This window comes from Mastigoproctus giganteus, chromosome 12 (assembly GCF_048544385.1).
Source record: "Mastigoproctus giganteus isolate SK-2022 chromosome 12, ASM4854438v1, whole genome shotgun sequence".
Taxonomy (NCBI): domain Eukaryota; kingdom Metazoa; phylum Arthropoda; class Arachnida; order Uropygi; family Thelyphonidae; genus Mastigoproctus; species Mastigoproctus giganteus.
Window position 1 is genome coordinate 157,355,124 of NC_143586.1, and position 12,766 is coordinate 157,367,889.

General features: G+C 35.3%; 1 protein-coding gene across 3 annotated transcripts in view; it reads left to right on the forward strand.

The window, feature by feature from the left end:
* LOC150077535 (uncharacterized) overlaps window positions 1–12,766 on the forward strand; it is a 441,090-nt gene that overhangs the window by 233,654 nt on the left and 194,670 nt on the right. For all 3 annotated transcript variants that reach the window (XM_090386301.1, XM_090386302.1, XM_090386303.1), the window contains exons 7-8: window positions 214–306; window positions 9,675–9,767. In XM_090386301.1, coding sequence (XP_090242427.1) covers window positions 214–306; window positions 9,675–9,767 — 186 coding nt within the window. The remainder of the gene's footprint in view (window positions 1–213; window positions 307–9,674; window positions 9,768–12,766) is intronic.

Sequence of the window (12,766 nt, forward strand, 5' to 3'; positions counted from 1 at the left end):
AGTCATTTAATTCAATATTAAATATTAAAATGTGTTAATAGTTCAGAAGTTAATATTAATCATTGCTATTTAAAGGCTTTCATCCTGATGTTCTCAGGATGTATATTTTGAATAGCAAGAAATAATAAATCATAGATGGTATACAAAATATTTATTTTTGTTTATTTATCATAGTGTCTGTTCTTTAAGATAATATTAAAAAATTATTTGCAGTTGATGAAGAACCAAGGGATTTGGGAATAAAGACATTGGAACAAATCCGGATAGAAAAAGTACACCAGGAATCAGACTATTTTTATGAACCAGGTAATCGAAAAGTTGTTTTGAGGTAGAAATTAGCTCAGGTTGAAAGAGAATGAATGTATTTGTTATGATGCTTAATTACAAAGTTAAAAAAAAAAAGTCTTATGTTATTTTTAGCGCACAGCTCTTTCAATTTTGTAATATATCTCATAATTTTTAAATTAACATTTACAAAGGATAAAGATAAGGATAAAGGACGGATGTAGAGTTGCTAGAATGAGTACATAGAGGGGCAACAAGATTTTTGAGAGAAACAAAGGGGTGCACTTATGAAGAAAGGCTTAAGTTCTGCAAGTTGCAGCATCTGGAGACTAGACACCTGCGAGGTGAGCTGATTGAGGTGTATAAGGCCTTCAATAGTTTGAGCAAGCTCAATGCTGATAGAATACTTCCGCTTGTTCAACTGCGCCTCCGTAGCCAGGTGGGAAGGAGCAGCAGTGCGTAGCACATGCTTCTTGATTAGACTGGGGTTCGAGCCCGTCACCACCAAATACGGAAGATGCGGAAAGGTCAGGGAATGACCACCGCACCGGAGCAATATGGCCTTAGTTGCTAATGCTCCTAAAAACCAAATAACAACAACAACAGCTTGTTCAACTAAGAACCTGAGGGAGCATAGATTCAAATTGAGGAAAGACAGTTGTAGAATAGATGTGCAGAAGTTTGCCTTTAGCCAATGGGTAGTTGATTGCTAGAACAGACTTCCATCTGTTGTGGAAGTTGATAGCTTAAATAAATTTAAGGCTGAACTAGACAAACATTTGGAGTGACCAGATGGGTGAAATGGAAACTTTTTTTTTTGGCTGATGCTTTATAAGCTTGCTTTCTTGCATCATATGCCTCAGCTAATGCTAATAAGGTAAAATATGCTACTCATTCTTTACTGTAACCCTGGTAATATTAGAAATTCATAATTATTTCACAGGGTATACTTCCTCTAATTGTATTGTCAACATTTGTCTACACATATGCATGGTGATATTTTTATTCATCATACTATTTAAGAAACTGCTTTTTTCTGCAGTTTCTTAAATTTAAATTTTTTGTACCAACAACATTATTACCCTTTAGAGCAGGGGTGGCCAACAAGTTGATCGCGGCTTTAATTTTGGTCGATCATGACGAATTTTAAATATATATATAAAATAGATTAGTCAAAATCTAAATGTTATTATTATGCACCGCACTACATGTGCTTATTAAAATCCATTGAACCACATGACTACGCTTGTCGCCATGCAGCCGCTAGTCTTGTGTAATGAAAATTTGCGCAGTTTCGTTGTGGAGAGCATAGTGTATGTGTCAAATTCTATTCTTATTTAGTTTACTTAATATTAATAACTGGACAGTACTTATACGTTAATTTAATACCCTTTGATTTAAAATGAATACTATGAAAAAGAGTAAAAAGTATCATTTTCATCAAAGAGTAAAACTTATCATTTAATGGTAAAAGACACATGGGTTGATTTGCAATGCTTCCATGGCTATACTCAAAAAAGGAATTTTAGAAAGCCACTTCAACGCATTCCATGCTAAATACTAATCACATTTTCTGCCTAATAGTGACCTTAGAAAAAATAAATTAAAATAACTTAAATCCAAATTATTCGCACAACAAAATTTATTTGTGACACCTAATTTACAATCTACAGCAGTAACTGTAGTATCATTTAAAGTGAGTCATCTTCTTGCAAAAAATGCAAACCATTTTCTGATGGTTAAATTCATCAAAGACACATTTTTAGAAATAACAGATTCTCTTTTTGAAAATTTTAAGAACAAAAATGAAATTAAAAGTGCTCTTCAAGATCTGCAATTATCTCGAAATACTGTGATGTGACGCATCGAAAAAATGAGTAAAAATGTGAGCAAACAATTGCGTGCTCATATTCCTAATTGTGTGTCCTTTTCTTTACAACTGGATGAATCTACAGACATTAGTGATACAGCTCAGTTGCTCATTTTTGTTCGTATGGTTTTTGATGATTCTGCCACTAGAGAAGAACTGCTGGTATGGTTTCGTTAAAAAAAAGAACTAGAGGTCTTGATATATTTAACGCATTCAAAAGTTTTATTTAAAAAAATAAATTACCACTATTTAAGCTCATATCAACAATAGATGGAACTAAAGCAATGAGAGGGAATCTTAACGGATTCATCGCATTGTGCCAAAAGGATGATGAATTCCCAGACTTTTAGAGTTCCCACTGTATCATCCACCAACAAATGTTAGTTAGAAAAAGATTAAATACTAAAAGTGTTATGGATATAGCTTTCAAAATCATGAATTCCATCAGAGGACAATCTCTTCAAAGGAGACTTTTCAAAATGCAACTTGATGAAAATGAACCAGATATGGTTCATTTTCATCAAGTTGCATTTTGAAAAGTCAGGTGTCAAGGCGGCTGAGTCAGAGTAATTTCTACAGAGATGTTGAAATTTGCTGAATGGAATTAAAAAATTTGTTGATCAAAGGAGAGATGATTATCAGTAGCTACAAGATACGGAGTGGTTGTGTGATCTGGCTTTTTTGGCAGATTTTACTAGTAAATTAAGTGATCTGAATTTGGAATTACAAGGAAAAATTAAAATGTGGGTGACATGATTAGTAGTAGTGTTTCTGCATATACATATCAATTTTTGGCAATGGCTAAGGATCTAAAAGAAAAAAAAATTTCGATCATTTTGCAAATATGCAAGATCATTTGCAAAAATATCCTGTTTTTGAATTTAATAGTGAGAAATACGTTTCTGAAATTGAGAAGGTTGTGGATGATTTTGAAACCAACTTCAGTGATTTTAAAACAATTGAAGACATTGTTCAACATATTTCTTATCCAGAAAAATGAGATTTTTCACATGAAGAAAATATTACTTGAAAATGAAGTTATTACATTGCAAAATGATATCTTCCTAAAAGCCGGGTCTTCAGAAAAAGACTTTTGTAAATATGTTTGCTGAGAAAAGTACCCAAATGTAAAAAAATGCAGCGAACTTTTAAATTTCTGGTTTGGTTCCACATGTTTATGTGAATCGGCCTTTTTGTATTTCAAACAAACAAAGAAGAATCGCTCTACTCTTACAGACTTGCATACGGAAGATTCTTTACGGTTGTCCTTATCACAGTATATTCCCCATTTTGAAAGCTTGGCAGATGACATGAAGACACACACGTCACATAAATTAAAACTTTAAATATATAGAAAATATATACGTACAATGATAACCCAGTTTAATATAATATAATAAATATATAATAATAAGTAGCAGTAGCTTTCAAGACTAATGAGTCTCTTTTTCAACTGATTTAAATACAACGGATAAGTGCAATGAGCTGAGAGTGAGGCACGTTAACGTGGTCACCCCTGCTTTAGAGAAAAGTTTGGTGATTTGGCTGGAACATTAAATATTGCAGCAATTGTCTTGGAGTTTATAGATGAAATTTTTGATAACAGGGCAGTTTATAACTGCTACCATGATGTGTATGGCAAACGACTGGCATGGCCTCCATCCTGATTTAAACCCATGTGATTTTTATCTCTGGCTAAAACTATATGGATTTAAATCAGATGACATTGTAGGAATGGTTTGTGAAACTTCTGTATCCAAACCATTACTGAGCCAAATAAATCAATTGCCGATGAATTTTTTTGTGTCAGAAGAAATGTTTGAGCATGTTCTTTACAACTTCACGCTCTGACTGTGACATATTAGTAATTAAGTATGAGGAATCATTCCCCAGGATATTACAATTTATGCCAAAGAACTCCTTGTTTTTTGAAAGATGCAAAATAAGTACACTTCCTTGCATCTTTATTTTGATACTAATACCAGCTAAACTCATGAGCAGAGCCATTATTACACACGTGCAGCAGGTGCACTGGGCCTCACATTTATAAGATCGAGCCTAGTACAATCAGATTTATTGCTGTTATGTGGACATACAGACATTCCCTGAATAGTGATCATCAGTAAACACCATTTTCTTTTCTGATCAAATACAAATGGGAAAATGCTGTAGAAATGTTTACAAACAAAACAAACTAGAAGTGATGCACTGGGTCAGTTTGTTGCTATGAGTAAGGACCACTAGACTAAGAAACTTTTCATTGCTAATTACCAATGAGTCACTGATAACTGCTAATTATCAATGAAGCACTGGTCTTGCTATACCAATTACAACGGAATCCTATAGTTCATTGAAAAACTTTCCCCCATACCTCGAATCGATTACTACTGCTCAAAACAACTGTTTATAAATTCAAAAATAAATGTTTTTTTCTTTGTTTTTATGGTAATGCAGTGAAACAAAGTTTTAAATGTGGAATAAATCTTTCAAGTGATGTGTGAAACTGAGTAAAAAAAAAAAGGCTGTTTGTTGTGAGTTTCATATGGTCACCTCAAAGTTCCATACTTTGGAAAGCAGATGCAGATTGAACTCACTCAGTGGATATAATGTAAATGATGGGAGAATACCAATTGCTTTTAATGAATAATCACTGTACGTTACAAAACTTTTCATTATTTTATAGTGAAGTTTACATTTATTGCCCATACTGCCTGGAAATTACAAATAATGCATGCACTTAGAAAAGGTTTTGTAAGTCATTTTATGAGGAAACTTTCTGGAACAACATCTTCATAAGGGGACTTGCAGTATAATTTATTTTCATTTAGCAAATTTGTACACTCACATAATTGATAAATTCTGTGAGTGTACAAATTGGAAATCTTTCCACGTACAGATTTCTTTTTTAACTTCTTTACATTTGCCAAGTTCATACATGAGATGAATCTGTCATTTCTTGGTTTGAATAACCCTTCATTCTCACTTCAAGTACACACACACACACACACACACACACATACAAATTATGTGAGTGAACAAAAATAAGGACCCCCCACCATAATATACTTCACATTTACAAAATTTTGAAAGAACCAAAATTCATAAAATGTTGTCATTTTCAGAATCATGTTTAAAATAAAACTTGTGTGGCTAAAATCTTAAAACTCTTCACTGTTTTAAGATTGTTACAGTGCAATTAAATTATTAGTTAACTAGAAATTTTCCTTTGTAAGTATTAACTTCACAAAAAATAAACCAACTGCCTCCCAGGCCATAAATCAATCCATTAAATTAAAACAGAAACTAAGGCACAATAGCTGGGATTGTCAGTATGCAAGTATACAACATTTTAGATGATGGAAATACCTAATAGGAAAATAGTAGTTTTTGTAATAGCTGTATTTATAAACATGCAGTAATGATTTTTTTTTAGGTATTACTGTGAAAGGCAATAAAAGCTGATGTTTATATAGAGGTGATATAGAAAGATATGTGAAGAAAATGACTAGCCTGTCACTATTGGCAGGCTCATCACCGATGACTGATTTACCATAAAATCAGTAAATGCAGTTCAGTGGGAAGGGGAACAAAATTTTTGTGCTATTAAGTGTGTGTGTGTGTGTGTGTGTGTGTGTGTGTGTGTGTGTGTGTGTGTGTGTGTGTGTGTGTGTGTGTGTGTGTGTGTGTGTGTGTGTGTGTGTGTGTGTGTGTGTACTTGAAGTGAGAATGAAGGGTTATTCAAACCAAGAAATGACAGATTTATCTCATGTATGAACTTGCAAAATGTAAAGAAGTTACAGAAGAAATTTGTACGTGGAAAGATTTCCAAATCATCATTGACAATGAGAAGACCTTTCAGATAATAGATGAGCATCCTAAAGATATAAGATCATTTGAACAAATGAGTTGTAGCTGGTGACAGAACAATCAGCGCCAGAACCATAGAGTTCAACGAGTGAGTGCTGAATTGCATGGAGGACAATTCTGGTGACAGCATCCACAGTATAGCAGCTACATAGGACATGCAACTGTGTGGAGAATTTTACAGAAACAACTTTATATCACATGCAAAGACTAAATATTATTGAAGCAAATTTTTCACAATGAGAAGCTTTATGTACTTGGTTCTAACAACAGTGTGCTCAAAACAAACCTTCTTTTCTACCCACCACACTATTTTCTGATGATGCTGGTTCACAAGAAATGGTGTGATCGATTATCACAACACTCATTACTGGACAGAGGAGAATCTACATGCCACCATCCAGTAAAAGCAAAAACTGGACTTGGCAGATCACTGTGTAAGTTGCCAGTGCACCACAAAACAATCCATCATCATCATTGGCAACCATTTTGTATTAATGTTGGGCAATTATTTCCAACTGCTTAATTAGTCCTTTTGTTTGGCCTGGATGATTTCCTAGATGAAGTTCCTCTTTCTGTTCAACAGTGTATTATGATTGTGCACAATGGCACTCTGCTTATTTTGCATGGCCTGCTCAATCCCTAGCCCTGTATTCACTTGATTTTTACCGTAGGATCATCTGAAATCCAACATTTATGAAATCCAACACCCATTGACAACATTGAAAAATGCTTTGCCAAAGTGTAGAACAAAGATGCCAGCAAATCCAAACAATGCCTGAAATTTTTGAAGGTGTTAAGCAGTCCATGGTAAGTATTCAAGCTAAGGCAGTCATTTTGAATCCCTTCCTTTAAAGGTAAGGTGGATAACTGTTGGAACACAAAATATGCTGTTACTTGGAAATGAAGCATTTCAGTAATTTGTTTATAAAGCATTTTTCATTATTTCAGATCACAAATCAATCTTGAAAGTATTGCCCACATCTTATGAAACATCCTGTTCATCATCCCATTGCATTGGGATGATAATTGGATGGGAGGGATTTGACACCCTTTTTAGGAACTGTCTGGATATGAGCAAATTTCCAAGCAGAATAAGAAAGTGAAAAAGGCGGCAAAGAACAGGAGTAAGTTCAGGAGCACAAGTTTTGAGAGCAAGTGGAGAAATACCATCAGGACCTGAAGCTTTCCTAGCATCAAGAGTCGTCAAAATCCTTCTGACATCCTTTAGACGGTAGACCACAGGAGACATTGAATGGACCGTTGGGAATGGTGGGAGGTGTTTTACCAAGCTCATTAATACATGAGTTGGAAGAAAAATGGGATGGTAGCAGTTCAGCTTTATCCTTGGCTAAAGTGACAATAGAACCATCTGGTTTTGAAAGAGGTGGGAGCAGAGATGGGCAAAAAATTGCGGCCAATAGTTTTGGCAAGAGACCAGAATGCTCGACTACCATTAGGACAAGAATCAAGTTTTCTACTCTTAGTCTGTTCAAACTCTAGTTTAGACTGATTAATAACTGCTTTACAATTGTTGCAAGCTTTGGTGTAGGCAGAAAATGAAACTGAAGAATTGGAAACAAGCTAATTATGATATGCAACATTCTTCTCTTGAAGAGCCTTAGCACATTTATTGGAAAATCAAGGTTTAGATAAAGGATGAGATTTTAGAGTGGAGTGTGGAATAAAGGATTCCATTCCTACAAAAATAATTTCACTGACACCAAATGAGCAATTGTTGACATTATAAATTTTGAAATAGTAATTTGACCAAGGAAAAGAAGAAAAGAAATCTCGTAGGTCATCCCATTTTGCATTCTTGTAATGCCAAACAACAAGAGGTTGGGAATAGCCATGAGATAAAGGTGATTGTCTCTTCTCCATCAGAGAAGAGACAATCACCAAGTTGTGATCTGAGGTGCCTAAAGGTCTCACTTCGACCGTGTACTTAGAAGGGTTGTTTGTGAGAAAAAGATCAAGCATGTTGGCTGTATGGTTAGAATTGTCTGGTATTCTGGTCGGTAAATGAACAATCTGTGCAAGGTCATTAGTAATTGCAAAAGCCACAGCATCTCGACCAGCTGAGTCTGTGTGACTAGAGAATGGAAGCCAGCTGGAGTTATGAACATTAAAATCACCAAGGAAAATTACATCACTTTTAGGAAAGTTGGACTGGAGAAAGTCAAGTTGCAAAGAGAAGAAGTCAAAGAGCTCCAAGTGATTAGTGGATTTGAAAGAACGATACAGACAACATATGAATTCGACACAATGAGGTAGAGAGATTTTAAGCCAGAGAAGGTCGAAAAGAGGAGATTCCAAATTATAGTGTCTCTGACAGGGAATATCGGAATGGACATATGCACAAGTACCACCTTTGAGGCAAAGGGAATCATACAGCGGATAATTTGGGCAACTGAGAAGAGTAGTGGTTGAATCAACCAATAACTGAGATTCTGTCAGAAAAAGTAAGTAGGGTTTGCCAGAATTCAAGTGGAAATGGACATCATTGATGTTAGAACTGAGACCATGCATATTTGTGAAATGAACTAGGAAGTGTTTGGGAGGTTTAGAAATTTTCACAGATAAGCTTACTCTATTAGTTTGGCAATTAATGGTGTATTCAATAGTAAGAAAAGTGAGGGGGGGGGTCATGCTGTATGAAGTAATGAAATTTTTGGATATGGCGTACACATGGTAAGAATATACCCAGATCCCTGACATAACGTGGCCTTGACAATGCCCCTTGCACACACACACACACACTACTCAGACTCCCTCCAGTCACTATCTGGCAGAGTAGAGGGAGCAAGATGATCCAGAAGCCTCGTAGCGAGTTACCAATAGGTTTGGTTCGGTGTACTAAGTAGGGTCCGGCCTGCAAACACCATTTTAGAGCTACACCCTCAAAATGTAAGGAAGTTTGGATCTCACCATGATATCCATCATAACCTCAAAAGACATCAGTCATACTGCATGATGGAAGAGATGGGGAATGTTTGACTGGAACTTGGCTGTGGAGACTAAACATGGGTTCCACCACTTCAAGCCTCCAATAAGCAAAGTGGTGGTATTGCACCGATTGATGAGAGTCATCTACCACCTTGTATTGCCTGGTAACACAGTGGGGTGGCATTTTTCCATGTGGTGTGGTCACCACACCTCTATCCCTGCTTATGTTGGTTCACACCTGGGTGGTCCCCAACAGTGTGCTTGTGCATGGGGGTTATACCCAGGATTACCAAAAGTCCCACCATCGTGAAGGTGCCAGCAGAGGATTTGGCTGTCACAGACCGATCAGACTTCGCCAAAATTGGGTTCACTTGACTTAAGTCTCACCCGAATATCAGTTCCATTAGCATTTTAGACTCCCAGGTGGGAAGTACAGCTTGTCTGGCCTATCTGAGAGAATGTCTGTGACAACCTCAAGGACTAATATATCACTCACTTCTTTGTTGTCATGCAGATCATATCATATTCATACTGTATAGCATAAGACTGACATTTTCAGTTCTGAATACCTTGATTAATAAGTTTTATTTCTTTTGAAAAAGAAATGGTAAAATTGTGAGATGGTGTTTGTGTAATAATAAAAGTAGTATTTTAGAATTGTTTTGCTTTGAATAAATGATTATTTGTGTATATTTAATCATTCTAGAAAGTGAAGATGTAAAAGAGTTGAGCGTAAAAACATTTGAACAAATACGGCTTGAGAAAGTTCATAAGGAACCCAATTACTTTTTTGAAAAAGGTTAGTAAATAATTTTTGGCTAGTTGTATCATTTTTGGTAGCAATATTGGATAGTAAATAGAATGTTTACCTTTGGTAGAGGTGCCATCCATTGCCAATATTTCACTTATGATTCCAAAAATATGTTTAACAATTTATTGTAATTTTCATTGTATTATTGTGGAGTGTCAAACTTGCAAAGAATATTGCGAATGGCTCTACAAGTAAAAATAATTTTAATAAATAGGAATGTATAAAATGAAAGCAATCTGATATAAATTTTGGTACTACTTATTAACTGATACTACTTATTCTTAAGTTTCAAATAATATATACTTATTATTTGGAACTTAAGAACAAGTTTTAGCTTCTGCAGACTGCTCAGTACCAAGATATCGACGAGGAATATTACAACTTTCTGAAAGTGATAAAGCCCAAAAAACCTATAGGACAAAAGAAATCCAAAGAAGAAAAAATTAGTCAAGAAACACTTGTCATGATGAACCAAAGACGACAAAGGAAAAGCAAGAAAAACACTGAAAGGGAGAAAATTGAGTATACTGAGTTATGCAAAGCCATTAGAAAGAGACTCAGAGAGGATATAAGAAGATTTAACACAAGAAAAGTAGAACAAGCATTAAGGATTTAAATTAGCAGCCATGAGTAGTAATACAGAAAGACAAATGATACTGAAACTGAAGAATAGCGATGGTGTACTTATAAACAGCAGAGAAGGCATAATTCAAATAGCAGAAGACTACTATAGAGAATTATACAAGGAGAAGGGGAATGATGCCAGAAGTGGGGAAGATGGATTGCAAAGTAGCAACACGTATGACATACCCAATATTCTTCCTGACGAGGTAGAACATGCATTGAAGAAAATGAAGAATCAGAAAGCCCCGGGGGAAGATGAAGTTACTGTAGAGTTGTTAAAATTGGGAGGAAGAGACATAACACAAAAACTGGCAAGGCTCTTCACAAAGTGCATTAGAAAAGGTGTGACGCCTAAGCAGTGCAATAATGCAATCATAGTTTTGCTGCATAAGAAAGGAGATAAATCTGAAATTGGAAATTATAGACCAATTAGCTTGTTATCCCATATCTACAAGTTGTTCACAAAAGTCATTACTAACAGATTAGAAAGAATACTTGATGAGAATCAACCGAAAGAGCAAGCTGGCTTTAGGACAGGATTCTCAACTATGGATCACCTTCACGTAATATCACAGCTAATGGAGAAAGCAAATGAATATAAAACACCATTATGCCTGGCATTTGTGGATTATGAAAAGGCATTTGACTCTATACAGCATAAGGCAATGTTTCGGGCACTGCAAAGACAAGGCATAGATACCCCATATATTATGATTTTGAAGAAATTATATGAGAGTGCTACCTCTTTTATTAGACTAGACAAAGACAGTAGGAAATTTAAAATTGAGAAAGGAGTTCGACAAGGAGACACAATATCTCCGAAGCTGTTTACTGCTGCCCTTGAGGAAGCTTTCAGAAGATTAGACTGGTCGCAGAAAGGAGTCAATGTGAACGGAGAGTACCTAAACCATTTACAATTTGCAGATGACATTGTGGTCATAAGCCACGATCCCAAAGAATTAGAGGAAAATCTTAATCAGTTATGCACAGTTAGTAAGGATTTTGGACTAAAGATGAATATGGCTAAAACAAAAGTAATGATGAACAAGTATGCCACGGAAAGGGAAATAATGATTGAAGGAGCAGTAATTGAAAAGGTGGAGTCTTATACTTATCTGGGACAAGTTATTAGCTGTAATAATGATACATGGCTGGAAGTCAAGAGAAGAATAAATTTTGGATGGATAGCATTCAGGAAATATAGTCACATACTGAAGAGCAATATCCCACTTTGACTGAAACGTAAAATAATGAACCAATGTATACTCCCCACCATGACTTATGGAAGTGAAACTTGGGCACTCACCAAAAGAATGGAAGAGAAGCTGAGAACTACACAGCGAAGAATGGAACGAATTATATTGGGAATCAGACTGTTAGATAAGAAGAGAAACACATGGATAGGCAGCAAGCTCAAGTAAAGGACATTCTTATCAAAACTAAAGAACTAAAATGGTCTTGGGCAGGACACATAGCTCGAAGACATGATGACAGATGGACTAAGAAAATAACAGAATGGTATCCAAGAGGAGCTAGAAGAAAACCTGGAAGACAAAGGCGGAGATGGATAGATGAAATTCATGAGTTTTTGGGTAGTAAATGGATGGCCAGTGCTCAAAACAGAAGGAACTGGAAAGTTGCTGGAGAGGTCTTCATCCTGCAGTGGATTGAAAATGGCTGATGATGATGATGACTACTTATTACAGCAAATGCAAGTCCTCCATACATCTGTCACTTGTTTGAAGAAGTTTGGGTTCATTACCTGGTGAATGAGTGGAGGAATTTCTGAAGTATTCTTCGGTCAAATTCTGTAGTTAGCCAATCAGAGAGAGACCATTAAAATAATAATAATAAATACAATTTGTGGCAGCTTAGTCATCATGATACATTATCATCTACCACTTGTTTGAAGAGGTCTGGATTCAATTCCTGTTAGTGACTGAAGGAATTTCTTATGTTTCTACAGACAAAAAACATTATACAGATATGAGCAATAAGCTTCCCAATCACAATTTTTTAGAGTGTAAACACAATTTTTAAAGTAAAATACACTGGGTGTAGAGTTATGAATTAATATAATTTTTTTTATTATAAAAAATTTTTGAGGCTCTGCTATACCTACTTAACAGTAGTTAAGTAAGTATAGCAGAGCTTCAAAGTCTAGAATTCAGAAGTGTGGAATGTTTCTGATATTTCTCCAAAGGTTGACTAAACTTAAAATAGCACCACAGGTCCAAATTTATGCATTACATTTCTTTAATAATTTCAAAACACTAATTTCATTAATAGTAGTAGTATGTATTTAGTTTTTAAGCAATTTGATTGCTGAAATCAGAATGCACTATTTAACCTCATTTAAAAAA